This window comes from Macrosteles quadrilineatus, unplaced genomic scaffold, assembly GCF_028750875.1.
Source record: "Macrosteles quadrilineatus isolate MER2022 unplaced genomic scaffold, UCM_ALF_1.0 Scaffold_3__2_contigs__length_128488019, whole genome shotgun sequence".
Lineage (NCBI taxonomy): Eukaryota > Metazoa > Arthropoda > Insecta > Hemiptera > Cicadellidae > Macrosteles > Macrosteles quadrilineatus.
The window spans coordinates 45255585-45280298 of NW_026542596.1; the positions used below are offsets into that span (position 1 = coordinate 45255585).

General features: G+C 33.7%; 2 protein-coding genes across 2 annotated transcripts; one reads left to right on the forward strand and one right to left on the reverse strand.

The window, feature by feature from the left end:
* Positions 1–5911: 5911 nt before the first annotated feature.
* On the reverse strand, positions 5912–6583 carry LOC128989165 (uncharacterized). The gene has a single exon (XM_054411034.1). The coding sequence runs from the start codon at positions 6581–6583 to the stop codon at positions 5912–5914; it is 672 nt and encodes a 223-aa protein (XP_054267009.1).
* A 4512-nt stretch (positions 6584–11095) lies between these two features.
* LOC128989167 (protein Dok-7-like) lies at positions 11096–21545 on the forward strand. The gene is made up of 11 exons (XM_054411035.1): positions 11096–11099; positions 11525–11626; positions 12955–13083; positions 13753–13903; positions 14702–14868; positions 15546–15691; positions 16336–16444; positions 18342–18417; positions 19785–19941; positions 20725–20786; positions 21413–21545. Exons 1-11 carry the CDS (start codon positions 11096–11098, stop codon positions 21543–21545), a joined length of 1236 nt encoding a protein of 411 aa, XP_054267010.1.
* Positions 21546–24714: the final 3169 nt, after the last annotated feature.

Consider the following 24714-nt stretch of genomic DNA (forward strand, 5'->3'; position numbering starts at 1 on the left):
TGTGTAAATACCCATCAATCTTTATTGTCTTTTACAATTATTTTACCATACCAAACTTATGTAAAACTGATTGTAAAGTACAGCACACAACACCTACAACTAATAAGTCAGTAAAACGAATGTTACTGAGGTTAGGCCAAAGTCTTTTGCAACTCTATACAAAAAGCACCTCCTCCATTTCTGTCTAATAACCATCAAGACTGTGTCTTTGTTAACTTCTACTTTAAATATTAGTTATTTCCATGTGACTGAATCAAGTTGTGAACATTTATTGCTGAGGTTGCTCATTGTTTGGCTTTATAAATGAAGATATTTTTTTGACAGTTTTCTAGCCCTGGTTCGTACTATATCCACGAGTTATGCCGTTGATTATTATAGATTTACTTAATTTACTTAAGTAGGTAAACAAGTTATTTTAAGAATCACTATACACATGTTGAGTAAAAATTACAAAATTTTGACAAAATTAAAATTTATATTTGTCGAGACTGTTGAGCAACGAACAACTAAGAATCTTAGGTAACTATTTCTTGAGATCCGCCATTATTTTATCATCACATTTATATATTTTTGTGCTATATCGGCACCCCTTTTATGCCCCTTTTTAAGCTTCCCCCCCTTTTTCATCCTCAAACTCTGGCCTATGTGAGTGGATAAGTGGACATTCAAAATCTAAACCATTCGTTAACAAATCCAACCTTAATAAACAATTGATTCACGTGTAATTTAGGTAATGCATTATTATATAGTATATAATCAGTAACTGTTTCTCATTATCGGTTCTCGGTTTAAGTAATTAGTACGTCAGTTAATTAGTACGCCCTTAGTGAACTTTCTCCCTTCGGTTCAACCCTTCATCCTCTCACATCCCTTGGGACAGTGACTCTACTTACGAAGTTCTCCGTAGTTGTTTCTTAGTTTTACGAAGGCTTAGGAATTATAAAGTACTTTAATGTTAACGAAAAGAAATTTGCAGAAATCAATTAAATATCCATTTAAGCTAAATTACAGGTAATTTCTCTTTGGAATAATTATATTATATAATTAAGTTATAGTGCATTAAAACACTGATTATTATGTCACTATATTTCAGTGTGGTCCATTACTGCTTAAACACCGTTTATATTGGCCACGTATAGAACAGGCCAAATTCAGTTCTTTAAGTACATTTTTAAATAAATCCAAAACATAATGTATAAATCTAATACCTATTAATTTTAATTAAGTTTAAGTTATGTGGCGATTTAATATTGGGTGACAAATTTTAGTTTTACATTTTGATACAGAAATCAATGTTCTTTAAAGACCATATTTTCCTCCGTCCGATCATTTCGTGATTTGAAAGAGTACAAGTCGTGGATATAATTACATTTTGAACAACATAGAAGAAGTTATTACCACTATCCTCATAAGTAACTTTGATCGTATTTATGTAAACAGCTTCAATAGCTGTGAAAAAGCTCTGGGTCGATTTACCAAATTTTTCTTCCTCATTGGAGTACAATCTAATTTGTTATTTTAAAGCGATTTTCAACAACCCCTTCAATACATATAACTTAATAAATTATCACTCCCATTTAATGGTGGATCGTGAAAAAAACTATGAATATCTGTGGTTTCAAATTTCGAACACTAAATGTGTTACTAATTTTCTATATTTGAAACACAGCTTACTATGCTTAGTGTCATTGACAAAATGCTATTTTCATGACTAACAAAGTGTCAGAGTAACATATAAATGACTGTTTATCATCAATATCAGTTACCTTAAGTATTCTTGAACTACAAGTAAATAATGTATTCACGATATACACTTTTACTCATGTAGCATAAAGTATGGTTTAATTTATCACAAATGCCACAGCACTCAAGCTAGACCAGGCATGTTAAATGTCAGTGAAACATTTCAAACTCATGCCCTGAATAATATTGTTGGATAATAACTTGTCAATATACACCAGTAACATTCTTGCAAAATTCTGTAGCGTTGTCCACTTATTTGTTATTAAATACAAATTGTGTAATGAATGGGCTAATCATACTATAAAAAGACAACAATCTTATTGAGCTTATAAATGCATAATGATAAGTTTACTTCTGTTAGATTTTACAAGTTCTGCAGCACATAACAAATTAATAATAAATTGTAAATTGTGACTATTACATTTGCATTGAGTATTCGGATTTTTTAGTAAACGAGTCTAAGTTTAAGCTGTCAAATTTCATTTTTTATATGGGTTGCCGTTAAATTATCAAGATAGGCTACAATTAAAGTGGTTTGAATACCTGTAATGTTGACAATCCAAATGGATGTCAACCTAGGCCTAGTCATGCGTGTTGTGTGTTTTAAATTTGATCCATGTTTTGTAAATACTTATAAACTCTGACGATCTTCAGAAGAAGCGACAATGTCCTTGGGAAACCCTGATGATGGCTCCAATGTGAACCGAAACTAGTCGGTAACGCAACCATTTGGATTATCAACGTTACGGGTATTTAAACCACTTAAATATATATTTAATTAACACCAAATCATAAAGTTAAATAGCTAAAATATTGAGGAAATCCTAAATCGTATCGATTGATTTATGTATGTACGGGTTTGTAGGTCCCACGAACCTCTAACATCATAAAACATGAGAATCTTTTGCAAGGAAAATCTTCCTCCGATAAATCAGAGAAGACAAGCATTTGGTTTTTTACGTTCAGTTTAGAGACGTGACGTGTGGAAGCGATGTTTGTTTTGAGGCTGAGTGAAATATGAAATTCTCTCCATGACAGGATTTTGAATGGCTTATTGAGGTGCCTCACCTGGGTAGGGAATGTTGAGATGACAGATCCCTTATTGATTACTTCAGACTGGAAGTGGTTTTGGTGGGAATACTCACATTTTGCAGGGAACTTTTGACGTTGTACTTAAACTTATCAATTTGTTTCGTGGTGGCTGTTTAACATGACCACGAATACCATTGCTACGAATATTTTTATTACGATCGAAATATGTTTAGCCTTATAAAAATCATAAATCAACGTTTTAAAATGATGCAAAAACTATTTAGATTTTCGATTAAAGCAAATAATATTTTTCACAATGAAATCAAAATTTTAAAAATGTTTCTTTTTCATTAATTTTTGCCTCTTTTCAACCAGTAATGTAGAATTTATGTTGCATAGATTTTCATATTTGTATACATAGCTTATTGCATCTTACTATAAATATACCTTAATAGATAGCCATAAGTATGTAACACAATGAATTGAACTTTTTTAACTATTGAAAATGTTTATGTTAATTATCATAGGTTTACATTTATAAAAAAAAATTGAGGTTGGCGACCTCTTTTAACCTTTAATTTCCCGTACACATAACTACAGATCTGTGCGTGGAACGTATCCAGCAAAGGAAGGGGGGCAGTACAGTATGAAGGTAAACTGTACTGATAAAATGTTTGGTACAGGGACCAGGATCCTAACCCACGACATCGCTGTCTTGGGCCTAAAGTCCGTGACGCTTCCAACTGAGCCACCGACTCACGTTTTCTTAAATTGCAATTATAAATTTTTATGTTGGCTGGGTACTTATGTAGATATAGCGCTTGCTTTGAAATCTGAAATGTCTAATTTTATACTAGAAGGGAATGGCGGAATCGATTCTGAATCCAGCTATAGATTCTTTTTTTAACACAACCCAAATTACAAGTACTGTTAGACATTTTTTAACGAGAAAACAAACTGATGTGTTAACAACCCTGAGCTCTATACCTTATTGTCAATCAGCAGATGTAGCTCATTAAAGGTAGAGGTCAGTTGCATTACATTTTGACATTAGTAAATTTAAATGTTAAAACAAAAGTCTCTAACCACGGGATAATTGTACTGGAAAAAGACAGAAAATATATTAAACTCATAAATAAATTGTAATATAAGTTTAGTTCTGTTTGAAACGGAAATTTCAAAACTATTTTGCGCATACCTATACATATAAATATCTCGAGAAATAGTGCTCCATAAGATTAGATAATCGTATATTATATTTAACTTACTGATTACTGAACGACAGTATTGTCTTATACACACGGTAAACAATGTTTCATACACACAAACCTTATGTTTTAATCTACGTTAACATCTACGTCTATGTTAATCTACGTGTGTACAAGAATAACATTTTACAGAGTTAAGGTTTTAAAATAAATAACATGAAACTAACGTACTAGAACTTGATAATCGTCAGTAGAGCCAAGGGAGAAGGAGGTTTGTACTAGTAGGTCTGTAAAGTAACCACTGAAATGTTAATAAGCAAAACTCCCTTTTGATCGGCTTTCTATTCCAAGCCTTTGTAGCCTTCTCTACCCAAACATGATTGTTGTGTTCGTCAGAATTGCTTGATCTGGAATTAAAGTCAAGTGCTGAATCTAACATGAAAATGCTAAACCGTTGTTTTTTTTTAATTTAAAGTGGGTATTAGCAAATATGTTTTTAGTATTAAAGTATTAATTGGATAGAGTAGAATACCAAAGAAACGATGAATAAATTAATTACTCTACACTTTAAATACAATTCATAAATTGTATATACAATTCATATAAAATAGAAAAAATATAGTTGGAGTTGAGAGAATATACAAACTTGTTTTATTTTTTTACTTAGTTACTTATGTAGAATTACCTGAAGGTATTATGTACTTAGATTAAGACAAATCTTCAAGTACAAAAGACCAGTCTCTTGAGACAGTTTTTGTTTCAACAAAGCTTCTCAAAAGTGGGAGGAATAAGGTTCTTCTCGAGTTGTTCTTTTAATATATAAAGATCCCTATATATATCCTTAAAAACTCGATCGATTCTTTTGCATTTATAATTTTCTGTTTATATAAAACTTTTCTTAAATAGATAAAAGATTATCGTGGGAATAAGGTACCAAAATATATATAGACAAAGTCCTGCCAAAGATGTTTTGTACTAATTTTTAACTTAGCTAATGGAGTTGTTTTATTATTTTTTTGCAATTAATTACTGTACCTATGTTTTTTAATAAATAAATTTGAATTAAATTATTTTTGTAAAACAAAAACCGATTTAATTTCTTTAAATACTTTCTAAATTCAACTAAATCATCCCACATAAAAAAGGCAGTACTGCATTTGTTAAATGTAAATGGGATGCCTCTTATTAGACACCAGAAATATAGCCACGAAATCCGACTTTAAAACGTCAGAAAGTTTTAGGGAACAAATTAAAACCTTCTCGTTCATTACTAACAGTCACAAATGCAAAGATGTTAATTAATAGAAGGGATGTTGGGGAGGGACTCCCTTGTAATCATTGTCTACTTAGAGAGCGGCAAACCTTCCGGGGGAATTAGTCATGTTCTAAATTACAGATTATCTTTTGTCCATATACTGGGTAGCTAACAACATAGCTAATGAGAACTAGATAAAGTTGGCAAGTTCACCATTGGAATTGACTAATAATCTTCAAATATCCTTAGCGGTTATTTTAAATGTATTATCATTTGTTAATCTGGTTAAGTATTTTAATATATTAAAATTATTGTATTTTCAAATCCGAGGACGCTAGTAATTCATGTAAAATATTATTATGTAGCAACTCCTAGATAGACTTTGTAATTGATTAGCTGTACGAAATGATAAATTTGTAGAATTGTGATGTACAAAATGTGATTCTTGTCAACAAAAACCCATTTTAAATCTCAAAAGCAGCTAAGATTAACCTTTATGTCCTAAACATATCTGAGGAGTCGAAACCCTTGTTATATGACTCACAGAAACAATCATTATCACTGCTGGTGAGAAATTATTCATTGGGAGTAGAAAGAGAGAACAAAAATGAATCGATATACAGTATTATAATGGTATATTTAGTTAACAATATAAAACAATAACAAAGAACATTTAAAACAGATCGTGTCCATACTCATGTCCAAACTCGTGGTGATGGTGGTATACAGGTACCTTGACAGGGTAAGGCACCAGCTTTTCTACTGTATAAGGCACCTTCTTCTCCACAACGACCGGGTAAGGCTTGGGCACAGACACAGGTACGGGCTTCTCCACAGGCACCTCTACCTTGTAAGGCACCTTCTTCTCTACAGCGTACGGGACATGCTTGACGACAGGCACGTGGACGGGGTAAGGTTTGTCCACAGCCACTTTTACAGGGTACGGCACGTGCTTCTCCACCGTGTAAGGTACTTTCTTCTCGACTACCACGGGGTAAGGTTTAGGGACGTGGACGGGGTACGGCTTGTCGACGGGCACCTCGACCGGGTACGGCTCCTTCTTGTAGACCGTGTACGGCTGCGGGACGTACTCCTTGACCGTGTACGGCACTTTCTTCTCGACATAGACGGGGTACGGCTTGGGCACGTGGACCGGGTACGGTTTATCTACTGGCACCTCCACGGTGTAAGGCACTTTCTTCTCGACGGTGACAGGGTACGGCACAGGCACCTTCTTGGTCACCGTGATGGCTTTGACGTGCTCGTGATGATGTTGGACGTGGTGATGGAAGTGTTCGGCGGAGGCTAGCGTCAGAAGACACAGTGTTGCCAGTAGAGCGACCATCCTTGCTGTGTGCTCTGGCAGTGCGTGTGTTGGATTATATACTAGCTTATTACTATATATCGCAAGGTATGCTCACATAACCACGGATGTTATACGGTCATATAACCATCATGTTATATGCTCTGATGAAATGGTTTCCATGTAATTAGTGGAAGCAACGCACTCTTGCACATGGGCGTGTGCGTTTTAGGATAATAAAATTCTACTAGAATTAATAGTTAGAATTACTTATTTATGATAACTTTGTAATACTCATTCTAATTTTAAAAAGTTTGATTCCTTCTAATCTTAATAACTACTGATACTAATAATTATACCTAAGAGGATTTGGAAGCAATCGGATTGTCAGTAGGACCAACCAAATAAATACCCCTCCCAAAGCAAACCTGCAGTCTAAGCGCACTAAACGGCATTATAATTTTTTTATATAACTTCGAAAGAAAATTTGTATAATTATCAAATACTATTATATTTATACTCAAGGGCACAAAACAGGAACACATGTGAGCCTATTTTACATTGTGGATGGATAGGAAGCTTTAGAATATTTTGCTTTGTGAATTATTAAAAAATAACAATTATAAAAAAATAAGTGACCATCGATTTTAAAATCTTAAAGGCAATTTTTTTCATTTAATATTGAACCTATGCACTAGTTAACGTCTATCTATGACTTAACAATGTGGTATATCACAAAAAACAACATTTTTATCGTGTTTTTTGTGCTATGGATTTTAAATTTGTATTTGTATGTTTTTATTCAATACTGTCCTTAGAAAATACATAAATATTCCAAAGCTGAATTGTTAAAGCAATATGTAGCGTTACCTATCCGCGTGAGTTATTGTATAGCCACATGACAGGTTCCAAATTAACTGCCTACTGTTGTCATCCTCTCATTGCAAACCATTTTTCTCCTGGAAATTCACTATTTGGGCCTTAGATACAATTGAGAGAAAATATCCATTACAGGATAAATAGATTCAAAAACCCCCATTGGGCGTGCTATGTTCGATTAGTTAGAGCATAAATAACCTATAAAAGCTAGATTTGCAGTTAAAGAACACATTTACATTTTGTTTATATACTAAGAAAATAATAGTGTGACTGATGATTCAGTTGACTATCATCATAAAAATCCATATTTAAGCTGTCAATGATGAAAACAATATAAATAATTAATAAATGTGCATTATAAGCATGCAAAATATTTCAGAAGAGTATTTTTGCTCGTGTTTGCGTATCTGAAGGTTTGTAGTTTTATTCTAAGCAGGATCAATTGGTCCAGATACCAATTGTCATTAAACTTATAACTGATTAAGCTATTTAAATAAAACCATAACAAAATTTGAAATAAAGATACATCAAAGCTAGTTTACATAACCAAGATATTTTTAGAATCTTGGTAATAATTTGATAATTTATGGGTATATTTTGAAGAAAAAAATAGTTTTATATATGTCTATTAAAAGATTACAAATACTACGTAGGGTGTCAAAATTCATACGTTCAGAATTCACTTTTCAAACAAATACAAGTGAAGCAACTGTTTTTTTTTCATATTTTGACAAATACTTTGAATTCTCCAGCAACCTTTGCTTACAACTCCTACAGGAGAGGTTCAGTAACGAAGTGAGGGTCATTTAATGCGGAGGAAATAATGACCGTCCAAAGCGGCAACTTTTTGCCATCGTTACTCACCGAGAAACATTTATCTCTTTTTTGTCTTTCTTCTTGTTCTTGTTATTAGGGGAATTATCGTCCATTTAATTTGCCGTTACTATATGAAAACCATTCGCACAGCAAAGGAGTCAGGATGTATTAAGACCAAGTTAATTTTTCAAAAAATGTACGAAGGTGTATTTCTTTTATTGTGTAACCGTAACGGTTAAAATGTTGGTCAATACGCCCCAGTCTTTATTTCAGGGCTCCAATATGTATGTAGGAGTTTTAGACTCTAACACCTGAAAGCTCAAATATCGACTTCTGTTTTAATTTTTAAATGTGGAAATTATTAGAAGACCACTTTAAGATGTCCTATTGTCAAGAAAAGTAAAGACATGCATCTCTTTAGCGAGGGTGTCTGAATTGGATAATCGCTCCCGACGAAACAAACAATCTCAATAGTTAAAATTTCAACTGTAGGTTTTAATATGAGACCTACAGGTTGTCCCGGAACTCTCGACCAATATTTTAGGGCATTGTTTCTGAGTAAGAAACATATCTAAATATCATATATAAACTGTTCGGAAGTCTTTAGATACTCAGCCGACATTTGGTTTTTTTTCGCTGGTTAATTATTTTTCTAAAAAGTGGTTTAAGACACAAAATAGAAACTTTGCACAAACATTTATGACAACTATACAAAGCTACAAAAAATTATGACGTTTCTTAAACTAATAAAACAAAATGGCGGCTATTTTCTTAAAAAACTCAAAAACCGTTATTTTACAAATATTTTAAATGGTCACAATTTAAAAATTTGTCATAATTTTTTATTAGCTTTGTCTGGTTGTCATACATGTCTGGGCAAAGTTTTAATTCCGTATCTCACTTTATAGAAAATAAATTATAAGTGAAAAACAAAATGGCGGTTGAGTGAGCAACTACTAAGTAATTCTGGTCAATTTAAAAATGATATTTAGATAGTTTTCTTACTCAGGAACAGTGTCCAAAAGTATTGGTAGAGAGTTCCGCGACACCCAGTATATTTGTTATAGGATATTTATGTAAATAACTTCTGAACTATAAATTAAATAAAAACGTATCAGAAATTAGCGATTACTAGAAATTAGCGAAAACATGAATACATTTTTCCTACAATGTTTTCTTTTATTAGAGTTAGTAATATCTTAAATACCTTCATGATCAGCATTGCACGTGTTATTAAATCATTAATTGTATTGATAAAAAAACTAAATATACGCCTTATAACACTTAAAACATATATTTACATTTATACTGTTAAGTTTAAAGACGGTAAACACATATACAAGATGGTAAGTGGTGACTCATTTCGGTTGGACACTCCAGTCATCATCAGGCCCGATTGACCGATGGTAATAAGGGCTGGTAATTTATTAATTCATAATGAGTACTTCTCAAGAACAATAAGGTTATTATTTCGTTGGTCAGATCAGCAGATTAAACCACCCCCAGCAGCTGTCTACTGAAGGAATTATTTACTTGAAACCCCTTAAATAACTTATGTAAGAAGCTTTGACTCCCTAGAGTATGTTGTTCCTGTTGAAATATTCTCAACTGATTTTAATGGAACTTTTACTTTGTTTATAAAGACTTTTAAAGTGTTACCTTAACGTTTCTCGGAATTTCAATCTAAACAGAACAGAATTCAGACTCTTGTCTTTCACAATAATCGAATTTGAAAGGGTTTAAATCATTTATAGTAAAAATACCCCCGCTGCAGCAAACCTGCCGACTAAGCGAATTTCCATTTGTCTGAATTGATTTGCAGTTAAATATATTTTAATAACATTAGGTTTAGCGAGTACCTAGGTTTGCTGCTACAAGGAAACTAATAAAGTGTGTTTTTGAGTAAAATATTGATAGCTTAGTACAAAATAAATAAATTTGACAAGTTTGATCAAAATATATTCATAAACAAGCAAACTACAACATTTGACAATATTCTCCATAAGAATAACATGGGAATTTTAAATTTACAATTTTTTTAATGTTCTCCGTTACTAATAATCGAACAAAAATACTTTTATATACTAAATTATTTGTTTTTTTAAGCTCATTAAAAAGGTCTAAAGAGAAATTGGGAAATTTTGTGTTTTGAGGGTCAAAAGTGAGAAAAACCAATTTTTACCCCATAAAACCCCCCGTAAAGCCCCGTTCCCATGGTCCGATCGTGCTGGTTCGCGAACTCATTCAAGTTTATAACGCTTTACACCTTTAAACCAAATTTCATCAAAATCGGACAAAAATTACTCAAGTTATCGCGTTCACGGACGTATATATATATATATATATATATAAGTCTATATATATATATATATATATATATATACATATATAAAAATTTGAAAGAATAGTGTTTTTGGCCTCTGGGGACATCAAAATGAAAAAGTAAATCGGTCCCGGGTCTAGGTCTTACCGTGCCACCTACGGTAATAGCTACTTCCCTATAGGGAAATTCGCTAAAATGGAATTGATTTGTCTTTAAAACATAATTGAATACATGATAGCTTTAATGTCAAAACAATTGTTGATCTAAAGATAGAAATGAAAACTAGTTTAATGAGAAAATTGTATATACGCACGGGGGTTGGTTGTATTCCCAATCTATAACTCTCTTCCATTAAGTAAATATTTTTTATTTAACCATTAGGCATCCTCGTTTTTAAACATTACACTGCTGTCATTCTTTGTTTGCTAAAAATACATATATAGGCTCCTCTCCTCATATTTTGACACCAAAAAACATGTATTGAAACCATTTGTAGACAAGGTTGGCTGAACATTAAATCAGTTCTAACAACACACATGAGTCAGTCACACAAGTTTCCATGTCACACTCGTTGTTCACTGTAAAAAAAGACTACGGTTAACTAAGGGACCAGATTTATGCTAATGTTTTTCCTTGATGTCGTACTCAATTTTCAATGTTCAACATATTTGTTCTAAACTATCTTCAATACACGTACTGGTACCTACTTATCTAGAATTTGACATGATATTTCCTGTCGAAATGATACAGTGATTATAGGCTGACCGCTGTTAACCTGTCAATGTGGAATCTGTTCTGTCTATGATATTATTCTATCAAAATGTTAAGACAAACATTAGTCTTAAATAAGATTACTGTTAAGAGTAGTGTTAAATAAGGGTACTATCAAACTCATATAGACAACTAAATAGTCACCTATATCATAAGACAGTATTGTAAGTTTTTATAGAATTTTATTTTTTCAGATTGTGTCCACGTACAACTCTACCGCGACAGCAAGGACCGATACAACAATGGTCAGACAAAGGCGTCTCTATCGTTACAATACTTCCTTGCTGTACAGTCAGGTGAGTTGGTGATGAAAATGACCTTGGGTCAGAAAGAGACGGAATAGGCACACGGAAGGGACTAAGGCTAAAGGTGTAGTGACGTCATCTCTAGTGGCTAATGTCTTCTCTTGAGGCGACACGATTACCGTAACGAAACAATGTGATTTCAGCGGCGTTCGTGGCATAGTTGATAGCGTTTCGGATTGGTGTTCAGGAGGTCCCGGGGTCGAATCCCGCTAGTAGCATTAACTTTTTGTCAACAAATTTTTCATATCAGCAAGTTTGGTTGGTTAGGTTAGGTTATGACAGTTAAATTTTATAATACTAAATTCTAAAATTAATTTTATAATTAATTAAAAATTATAAGTAATTATTAATTATATTTTTATATTATCAGGAAGTCTGGTTGGTTAGGTTATGTTATGACAGTTTAATTTTAAAAATTAAAAATTAATTTTATAATTTGAAACAATATTTTATAGTTAAAAAGTTCATTTTATAACTAAAAATTAAAAAAAAATATTTTAAATTATTTCAACTTAGCAGTTCTAGCGGCGAACGCTGACACTACAAGATATGTTAGCCTTAGTCCCTCCCGTGTGCCCCACCGAGAAAGAGACTGCTTGGAAATATCAACACAGAGTACTAATGCACACGCACAAGTTATGCTTATCGAGTAAATGCACTGCCAAAGAGTAATACTCTCATTTAAGGATTTAAAAATATATTTTTAAACACACCACAGTCAAATCAGTGTTAGCGAATCTTTGTTTTTGACAGTAATATAATTTGCTGTTTAAAGACATGTACAATCTGAACAAAAGTGTAACTCAGCATGCAAACTATTCATTTAATATTTATTGAGCCATAGCTTTACAGTTCGAAAAAAAAAACAATTTCTTTGTTTACGTTACATAAATCAAAATATAGTTTTAAAAAAACATTTGTTGATAGATTTCCCTTTTAACATGACGATACTTTGTATCACTGCGCAAACTTTGGATCTTTACTGAAACATATTTATTTGTTTTGCATATTTGGTTTATTGTGCCAATGGCTTTTACGACTGTACGTCATTCCAGCAGCAATTCATTACATATATTTTGACAAGTACTGTACTATAAATCATTACGAATTATTATCAATTTAGCTACACAGCCCAAAATATTTATGTTTACTTATTGTAATCATAACTCCTATCTATGTCAGTAGAGCACACTTTTTTACCTTGAATAGTGGAAATACTTAAAAATTACATATCTATAATCTTACTGTTTCATTATTGATGATTAATCTTAAAGGGTGAAACCTGAAATAATTGCTATAAAATGTATTTTACTGTGAAGGTTTCACCCTGGACAAAGAGTCTAACACAATAGCAATCATCTGTGAGGACGTGACTGTTATATTCGCCTTCGACACCCGAGAACAGCTGATTCAGTGGCAGGCGAAAATAGCCATCAACCTGGGGGAGGGTGAGTATGTAAGATAGCGTTAAATTGTTATAAAGGTACCATACATAGATAATAGGATTTAGAATTAGTTCTACCCCATTTTATAATTCTTCTCTTTAGTCTGGTCTGTCCAGGGGCTGAAATGGGGGTTTTTAAACATTATAAGATAAGTGCTTTTATAACACAAATTAATACTTCTGTAATAGTGGCTTGGTCAAAATAGTTGAGTACGTTAATGAGCCAATGTATTATTGGTTAGTAAATTGTAACTACTTGGATTTAATGACTAACTTATGAAATGGCAGTATGGAAAGCAACAAATACTTACCCGTAACATTGCTTAAAAGTTTTTAAAATTCAAGAAGCAACATTTAAAGATTATTAAATTTAAATTACTGTAAATTAATTCACAGACCACTGTTATATTTCAAGTGGGTTACGATTTCTTAAACATCAAGGTACCTGCCACAAAATGTGTACAAAATATGTGCTTGACCACTCTGCCACATGGATTGTTGTGTCACCAAACAATCCAAAAATCTATTTTTAAGAAAACTCATTTTTGCTTGAAACCCACTAACAAATTTAATCGACCATCCTCAGCACATAATTTTCAGATGAGGTTGGAAGGTGTTAAAGTTAATTTATAGCACTGAAATTAATGCAAATATGTGTAATTTTAACATGTAGACGAGCAGTTCCTGGTGCAGATCTCATCAGCGCCTCCTAGAAGTAAGCTGACTCCTGGTCCTGCGAGACTGCATGTGCTGGAGAGAAGGTTCTGTCTAACAGCTGGAGTCCCTCCTAGACTGCTTGGCCACTGGCAGATCGCCCAGCTGAGGTAGGTTCAGCTGAGAACGGAGAGGTTGGTTATGAGTAAATTAGCAATTAGTTGCTCCTCACTTGTCATAAATGGTTGAGTGTTATCATTTCAATAGAAAGTTAGCCGTTTAAACCAGACATGACTATTCTTGTTCTTGAGTACATAGGTTTATAGCATTAATATCCAATAACATAATGATGTCTGGGTCTAGCAAATACTCTACTTGTAGTGATTTGTCCACTTATAAAATCTTGCACTGTTTAAATCTGCACGAGTGATTCATTTTACTGACGAAACCCCCTTTCATATTGTACATCAATTGAATTAAAAGTCCCATTTTTTTAGAGGTTGGCGGCCTCTTTCAACCTTGCATTTACCCATCCACATAGACTTTTGTCTACCTACTGTCACATAGACTGTGTGTGCAGATTTGAACAATGCAAGATTTTATAAGTGGACAAATCGCTACAAGTAGAGTATTTGCTTGACCCAGACATCATTATGTTATCGGGTATATTAATGCTATCACCCTATTTAATATTTAAAGTCAGTGGACTTTACAGTTTCATACTCAATAAATTAATTAATATCAATATTTAATAATTAATTGAGTGGCTGGGGAGGAAGTTTTAAATAGGTTAATAGCATCAATAATTATCAATAGCAATAATTATTAGCTATTGATTGCTAACCATGACATAAATAATTATTACCTCATAATAGCCATCAATAATATGGCATTAATAAATCTATCGTAGGCTTATACATATACAATACTACAAATATAGAACTATTTATTGTATTTTTGCGTTACAGAAAGTACGGTGTGGTCAACGGACGGTTCTGTTTCGAGGGTGGGTCTCAATGTGGAAGAGGTGAAGGTCTGCATGTTCTGCTGACTGACAGAGGCAATGACGTCAGCAGGTCCTTCAGCAATGCCGCGCAGGGAAACACCCCTCTAGCCCGGCGTGCCTACCTACACGGTACACCCTATAACTCTTCTCTATCAATAGTTCTTAAAAGTATTACGTTAACAATAAATATTAGAAGTAAGACATAGATTTAGTAACTGAAAGAAAGCTAAGTTCCTATGTAGTATAACTGGTAGTTTACTGTCGTATCTGTACATTGGAGGATTATGGTTAAGTAATTTTAACTCAAGTAAATTTTAGCCATGTGTATATCAACATACACATACAATGGAAAACTTTTTGGGAGGATATTTTCTGTATTGTGTTCTTTTCCTGTCCTATGCAAAATAATGTTACGTATTCCAACCGATTCATCGCAGTTATTTTGAGTGGTTAAGCAGGAATTTCGAATAGTTTAAATTAATATTATTGCAAAGTATAAAAGCTAAGATTTAAATGTTTAAACACCATGAAATATTAACCGAAAGTTAAATGTTAAGGCAACCAAATAAAAATAATCAAATTGAATGTCGATTGATCAACCCCACACAAGTGTATGTACGTACAGCAACTCTATGCACCTATACTATGGCCACTTTTCTGTCCTACTGGTAAACATTTCAGATTGTAACCGTAAACGGTTTCCTTTGTCTTATCGGAAGTTTTACAAGAGATCTGACTCTTAGATAAAGCTTGATACTTATTTGCCCAGTGGCTGTCTTGACCCAATGTTGTTTATTTGTTGACAGTCGGAGAGAGGTCCATCAGCAGCAGCAGGACAGAGGCTAACCTGTGCGAACAACTCACCGACTGTCGCTCCAGGAGTCAGGAGAACCTCTGCTGGACTCCTCCGGGGGACTGTGGTGGCTGGGAGTCTTCGGGGTTGTGTCACAGGGTGAGTCTTACAGGGGTATAACTGCAACATAACTCATAAGCCGTGCGTGTCTATAAGCCGTCAATAATATATCATAATATGTTTTGGAAAAAACAACATACAGCGACTTTTATTGCAAAATAAATAATTTATTGATTAAATAAATTGCGTTTCTATGCGCAACGCATTTCTATGCGTTGGTGTTTCTACACTGCCAAACTAAAATTGGATGTACTGTAGTAATTTTAGTTAATAAAACAAGCACCAGATCTATGGTGTATTATTCAATGTAAAGTACTCTAACTGGAGTCCTTAACTGCAAATGATAAGGTAAATCTGCCAAGAATAATAGTAACAACCAAGAAGCGTATAGTTAAAGCAGTCATGCAATTTTCAATATTTATTTAAAGAATAATATCGAATAAAAAAACATAATTTAAATAAGAACGATACTCATACGTATTTTGATTTATATTCTAACACTGAACAAAATTAATCATAATGCTTTTTATACTGTTGATTGTGAATTCTGTATTCTTGGTTTTTATTTTCAATCATAACGTTTTTACTATTGTTATAAGATTTACAGTAGTTTTTTCACTAGGTATGAAAGGTTTTATTTTCATTTAAGACATTACACTAGTTCTGTATACTTGTTGTCCTAGGAGGGCACAGTGAGCAGGCCCCGCTGTAGAAGCTGTCATGTCCGAATCTCTAGATCCTCGACCGTCACTTGCGCCCCAGGGACCGGCTTCACTTGGACCATGGAGTCATGTATGTTCCATCGAGAAACGTACTATTGTGCTCATCAAATAATCGAAATGTCACTCGTTCAATTCCGACAAATGTCAAAAGTATTTTGATGGTTTGGAACTGGGCACAGATGTCCGGCTCATTGAGAAAATGGCCCTCGGTATAAAGAAATTGATATCTTAAGGCAGCAACGAAGCCAAACAAGGCATCTCCACTCTATACCCGCATTCTCAATTCATAGTTGTGTTGAAATATGATATTAATAATAAGAATAAAATTACAGGTTGATCCAAGATGCATATTTCAATGTTTGAACAATGCAAAAATGCCAAAATAACGGGTTTAAGTTTCCAACCACTGTAGTTTGCTGCACTAGGTGGAACGAATTAAGATCAATTTTGACTGGTATATATTCCATGAAGTTCCCACTTCGAAATAAACTTGCTAAATCATGTTTACGACATTTAGTTTAGTAATTATCAGAATCTTTTGTTTACCCAAAACGTTATGAGCAAACATTTACTAAGATCGTAGGCCTATTTTCATTAATTTACTAACACATTGGTAATAGCAGTATTTACCGGTGACTATACACTAAAGGACTAAGTAATACCGGGCGTTTATAAAAGAATCACCAGGCTTTAAAACATTTTAGTGACGCTAATGTTAAACAAATACGGTCATAAAACATATCAACATTAAGGAGAATTCTTAAATTTTTCATAGATACCCCTACATCTTGTCAATATGCCGTCCATTAGCCGTGGAGCAAGTTTCCAATCTATGCTGTAAATTGTCCTATGCCCTGGCTAGCATCGCTAGGTTGATTGATTCTACACAACATTGCGAATTCGCCCACGGAGCTCTTGAAGGGTTTGAGGCATTGGCGGTTTATAAACTAAGTCATTTACAAAGCCCCAGTAATTATCGTTACATTTGCCAATCCACCTCAGTTTGTAAGAGAACTCTTGCGCGGCCACTGATTTTACTTTTTAATACACTTCCAGGGTTCTTAAACTGGCGATACCACCTTAAAATGCTTTGTTGTGTAGGAGGAGTCCGTCTAAAATGCCCCCGAAACTCACACTGGGCAGTTATTAAAGATAAACTTGAGTCATAATGAAAAACACAAAATGTTTTTTTTTCTGGAATTTTAATCATTTTGAAAATGATGGAAACACGTCCAAGAAAAAAACCAAGACACTATTGAACAGCTGATTATAAAACTTGGAATCATGCCATTAAAACCCGATGATTCTTTTATAAACGCCCTGTATTTAATTATATTTTAAGCTGTTTTCTGACTAATAATAGCAATATTCAAGTAATAGCAATGCACCTCTCTTTAGTATGATAACTATTAGGCAGCTTGCATTCTATAAATTCCGCTACTGTCTTTATCAACGAAATTTTCAGCAAACTTTTTTTATCCAAATCAAACCTTTTTATCTGATGAGTTCATGAAAGGTTTTTCAGTTATGCATGAAATATCGGGGTATTAATCAAAATGACTGAAATATATGAGCCTGTATAAATCAGCATATAATATTCATCCAAGCGGCAAAAATTGCATAACTAAGTGGAATATTCATTGAATTGAAATCAGCGAGGCAGTATCAGCCGATCTGTGGGATGTGCTGCTGCTGATATCAAACCAGGACGCTGCTTTGGCTGATTTGCATTTTTGTAACCAGAGAACTGTATTTATCTTTAACCTAAACAAACAACATTCAAAATGTTAAATGTGTGACCAGCTCTTACAAAGTTTCATAATAAATGGAAATGTGTTTGTTAGGGATTGACACTTAATTTTTACTCTGCATCCATTTTAGTATCTAATGATTTTAAATTCTATTAGATTAGGTAGGTAATTTCTTTACTCGTCCAATGCCATTAATCGTTTGATTTTATTTTTCAGGTGGCATCGGACAATCCATTGCAAAGTCTCCAAGTTGTCAAGATTCGCGACAGACTTCAACGTTGGCAACTATCTGGTAGGATCATAAATTTGGCTATCGAACTAAGCAAATTTTCTTCACTTGGAAAAGAAACACTCAAAACTAGAAATTGGTTTGATTACAGCACTTTTAAAAATATGCATTCCTATGTACATCGTAAAAAAGGAAAATGTTATGTGCGAAGTAAAATAATTAGTAAAATAGTCAAACTCATTACCTTAACGGACATAACGGGCATTACAGTTACCTTAATTTTTATACATAATTTTTTATATGCTGTCCGGCTCTGGCATTAGAATAGACCGCAGTACCCCCTGCTCGTCGTAAGAGTCGACTAAAAGGGGGGGGGGGAGCGCAACAATTCTTTTAGCGTCTCATCGGCATACCAACATTTCCGGTTTAAAATCAATAGACAATTTTTTTCCCCAAATCACTTTGGTCTATTGTTGTGTATGACTCCGTGTCCTTCTTTCCCCGATGCGTTGGACGTCCGTTCAGGTAGAGGGTGCAGCTTAAAAACTGGGTCTTTCTTGCACATCCCAGGCTGCCCTATCATCCGGCGAAAATCTCTTTGGCCGTAGTAGTGCCGAATGGCGACCGGATAGAGGGCCCTGCTGCGCCTTTGGGGGGGCTCTGCCGAGACCACTGCCTTTTCTGGAACGTTCTGGGTTTTGGGCAGGGCATGGAGTATAGCCGTGCATGAGGTGAACCAGGGTGACATTCTCACGAGGTCACAGCATAGGGGGGAAGATTTTGAAAATATGGCAGAAAACAAGCAAAAAGAAAACGTTTCAATTATGCAAGAAAAAACTTCGGGTTCCCTAACCCAAAAAAGAGGCAGAAACGACACCTGAAGTGGACTTCGACCCGTTTAGGAGGAGCTCACGTTTGAGTCGCTCCCCTGTTCGCGCCCGTCCTTTCACTCCCAGTTCCAATTCATCGCCTCTCTCGGAAACTCTGCCAGAGCAGGGTAGTGAGAAAACGGCCTCGCCATACGAGGCCGTGATTAGTACTGTAGAAAGCACCAGCCAAGCGGGAAAATCCCTTTGTAAAACGCAAACTATATGGAAGTAAAAAAATCGAAAAACTCTATAAGAAAAAATCAATAATTGATTTGTAGTTATCTTAATTGTACCAACCCCTTTACAATAATCCCTTGAATAACATGAGTTTTGTTGGAATTTGTATTTTAGGTGGCCAGAGACATAATCAGCAGCATGGCATACGATAAATCTTTGACAGAAAAGTCATGATCTCACGTCCTGACCCATCACTAAATCAAAACAGTTTACATCAATTTACCGGCTCGTCATATGATTTTTTGTTACATTCTACAATTAGACCCGATGCCTATGGGGAAGGTCATAATACAAAATGAAATTTCAATTATTCATCATTTCCAGGGATCCTTCCAGCCCAGGTCGGCCTCCACCACGGCCTCCGAAGACCAAACCTCCTACAGCCCCGGAGGATCTTCCAGCCAGCCTCAAGAGACCAAGGCCGTCCCCATCAATGCCTGTTATTGGCCTTGGGCGATGTGACTGCGATAGCACTAACTTGGTAGGGTTATTTGCATTTTCATAGATATTTTGCAAATATATTTTTTTTGCAGAATCAATTTTTCTAGCAATCTTTATTGCATTTATGTTATTCACTGTTAATTATTACAAAGGCCTACGTACAAAAACTGAATTTTGGTTATTGTGAAGTATCCAATGTGGACATGTATCCAATTTTGTACTTAAAATCACTTACAGAACGTTTTATAGTCCTGATTCTATTCTCTATATAAATGTTTTTGGAGAGGTAAAGAATTGAAAGAAATCAGTAATTTAAATCAGTGTTTTCTGTCGGTGGCTCTACTAAAATGAAATGCTGACATTCCAACATATAAATGGCATAACTCATTTGTCTGTGTTTAAAGGTACTACCTAATTAAGAGGCACATGTAGTTTTTTATTAACTGAATTTAGGTTTAAAACTAAACTTTTAATGTCTTCAAGATAGACTTATAGAAAAATGTAATTAGTGGTATGACACTGGAATAATAGTGTGCATGTTTTCTTTCAATGCTGCACAAAATTTAAAAGATGTATAAATGATATATACCTATATTTTATAGATGTATATCTGAATATTAGATATATTTAAAACACTATCAGAAAAATTTACACTTATAACTTAACAGTAAAGTTTAAATATGTTGAATAGTGTTGAAAGATGTATTTTTCTAATGTATTCCTATGATTGTCGTAACGTGGGAAAATATTTAAATAGAGAAATTATTTAAATTGAGATTTACCCATTTTAGGAAATTTTGGTTAAGATTTATCACTTTTTCAGGTAGAAGAATATTATGACACACCACGCAGTTTCAAGAGCACTATCCTTGAGGAGCCTGAGAGGTAATATAGAAAGATTCTATTTTCAATGTGATTTTAATTTTCTCTATCATAGCTTGATGCTTGTAATTTTTTTACCGTTTGGGAACGCGCGGCGGAGACTTTCAATGCTGTTATAAAGTCCGATTATATTTCATGAGAGATTTAACTTTCAAATAAATTATTGATTTTTAATTAAAGTTTATTAATAATATAATTTAACCCAATAATACACCGTACTCGTATTAATGTTAATCTTTGAAAAAGAAATGTTGGATATATTAATAGAGCATTTTAAACTAGCATTAACATTAGTAAAACATTCATTAATCTTTCGATTCCTCAACTCTTAAAAGCGTTACATTAATATCAATATCAATTACAACCATTGAGTTGGGGACGCCATTAGGTGCATATTGTGACCCAAATACGAGTGAAGGATATGCGTATTGTAGAATGGTGTGAGACGATCTTTGTACTTTTGTTACTTACTATGATCAGGCTTTTAATTAGTCAAATCATTTATTCAAAGTCATACGATCAGGAACAGCTAGGTCAAATATGAAATGGGTTTACAGGTATGCATTTAAACATTTAAACATATCCTATTAGTTAGCTTTATCTTTTAACAAACTTGTTTTGTTTTACAGATCAAATACTAACTCTCATTGCGTAGACAAAACCGTCTGCAATTGTCAAGCCAACGCAAACACAGGAATAAGTCAATCTTTCTCCGTAAACCAGGTAAAAGGCATTGAGCAAACTCACTTATACTATCTGTGAGAGATTCATTTAGTCACAATGCCAATATTGTTATTTTGAACTGTCATGTTGATTTCTTACACTTATCGTGGTAATATTGAAAGCTATTTAATTTATCAGTTTGTGGAATATAAATTAAAATAACTAATTGTAATCAATAAAAAACCCATTCAAATTATTGTAAATTTCTAGTGCACCACTTTATTATGATTTAATGATGTAACGATATTTTTATAAAACAATTATTCGAATTAAATATAAATATATTTTGAGTCAGCAACGCTAACACATTTTTTTATATTTTTATTTCCGAATTGACTCTCTGGTAATGCCAACCGTAGTCAAACCATGTTTTACTTTTAATTCCAACAAAATGGCATTACCATTGATTATGTCATTAGTAGTCATCTATTTTAAACAAACTAAAACCAATTTTTTTCTTAAATTGTTATTATTCTTATAAGTATAAAAGAGGATGTTTGTATATATATTTGTTTGTTTGTTTGGCAGTGATAAACTCAGACACCGCTGAACCGATTGCCACGAAACTTGGTACATACGTGTAGAATGTCATGGAATAGGTTTATACACCATCAATTTCGTGGTCCGTCCAATCGGCTCCGCCCCAGTGGCTCTGGAGTTTCCCATGTTAACCTTATGAGAAATGGAATTAATGAATCTTAACAGCTGTTTCAATTAAACAAGTTGGTTCTGTTCTATGATGTTCAATAGCATTAAAGTTACAAGGATTACCAACAGGGTGCAGCACTATTATTTCTTTTACATTTATGACATCAGCTAATTTGCTACCAAAAGGTGAGTGAGCGTGGCGAACGAACTTCAACCAGGACGTGATTGAGCCATGCGAACGAGATCATCTTGAAAATTAAGAAGTTAAACGGGTCAAAGCCCGCGGGATTATAAATAGTCAAAGGCAAGACAACGTCTGCCGGGTTCAGCTAGTAATTTATAAATAAAAACCTTTTTTAATACAAAACTTTTTAAACGCACTAAAAAGTAGAAACTAATTTATAAATATGTGGAGAGTATAAATACATTACTTGTAAGATTTAAAACGAAAAACGTGGGGTGCATGCAATAGATAATTTACAATTACCTTCACCTATTAAACTAATGTATTATTATCAATTGCATGCACCCCATGTTTTTCGTTTTAAATCTTACAAGTATTTATACTGTCCACATATTTATAAATTATTTTCTACTTTTTAGTGAGTTTAAAAACGTTTTGTTTTGAAAATAGGTTTTTATTTATAAATTATTTTATACTTTTTAGTTTTTAATGTGTGTCGATGTTAAATATATCTCAAGCATCTATATCAGATTAAGACAGAGGCATGTGGGAAGTCTAAGGTTTATTTGAGTTTCTTTTCATATAATTATGTATTAGATTGAATGTATGCCTACCTACTAACTATAAAATATCAATCTATTCAACTTATTGTTTATTTTATAGAATACTAAATAAATAACAATTGACATTATTTACAAACATTGCAATCAGAATGTTTATCTTTATTTTGAAATGTTTGTTTGTATAAAGAATTTCTTGGGAGCATAACCAGTACCTCTTAACCTCTGCTCTTCGAACTGTCAAATTTAAGTATTTACAGTTGACTTAAATTAATTGATATACAGTATTTACATTCTTTCAAAATGTAAACATAGAAAATTTGGAAGCCCATGGGGCGTAGCCCAAGAGAAATATGAAAGTTAAATGATACAATATTGCATTGTCATCCATTTGTGAGCTATGTTTCAAGTTTCAAGTCTCTAGCTCATCGGGAACTTCGTTGATATACAAATTTGTAGGAAAGCGAGCTAATAAAAACAAGCCCATGGGGCGTAGCCCGAGGGAAATATGAAAATAAAATGATATAATATTGCATTGTCATCCATTTGTGAGCTATGTTTCAAGTTTCAAGTCACTAGCTCGTCGGGAAGTCTCAAAATTTGCAAGAAAGCGAGTTAATAAAAACAAGCCCATGGGGCGTAAGCCCAAGGGAAATGTGAAAATTAAATTATATAATATTGCATTGTCTTCCATTTGTGAGCTATGTTTCAAGTTTCAAGTCTCTAGCTCATCGGGAAGTTAGTATAAAATTGATTGCAAAATTTGTACCGGACAAGAAAGCGAGCTAATAAAAACGTTTTAAAAAAGGGAAACATTTTTACCAATGTAAAAAAAAAACATCGTTCAAATTTATTTCACAATGTTCGATTTGTTTCAGTCACTTCTTCAGCTAATGGCCAGAGGAACTTCACATACAAGTTTCCAAAAATCTCAGCAATCCATGAATTTTCACAACAAATTCCATGTCTACCAAAACGATGAAGAACCTTCAAGTCTTTCGTCAGATCCAGGGTGGCAGACAGAGTCTTGCAAACAGGAATCCCATTCCAATTGCTCTTGCTATATGAACGTAAAAGCAAACACTATGTGCCAAGCAAGGAGATGTGTGAAATCAGTGACCTTTTCTGACCTTCCTAAACACGTACAAACACCAAACTACGTAAACATTGACTTTGCCGAATCACTTAAATATTACGAAAACTGTAAAGATTGTTATAAGAAATTGCTCTGCGAGTTTGACGGTGATCGTGAGCTTAGTTTCAATTCTGAGTGGCTTGATGGCTTTTGTAGGAATTGTTCAATCAGGCAGAATAATTTAAGGCAAATAGGACAATCAAATAGTGTGGATGATACTCGCGGGTACATCAAAATGTCGTCGTTAGCAAACATAACAAAAAGAAATGATGAAACGTTACCCACCAGAGAAACTCCAGTATATGTCAAGTCTTTCTTCAAGTCGAGATCTAAAAGTTCGATTTGTTTACACAGTATATGTAGGCAACCAAAGGATTATAAAATTAGAGCAATTAGTGATCCTGAAATTCACCTTATTCCAAACAGTCTAAAACGTCCGAAAATCTCTCTGTCCAAACTAATAGATTTTATACGAAACCTCCGTCCAGTCACCGCTCAAGAGATCCAAAGACATGCGAGAAAATCGAATTTATCCAACGTCAAAACCCGTTTAGAAGAATCTCAATATCATTCTGATGACACTATATCATCAGATACCATGGTCAACACTGCCAACGACATCAGTGTCAAAGGATCTTTGAATTCTTTGTGCAGTGAAGTTTCGAGGTTCCCAGGAAATAA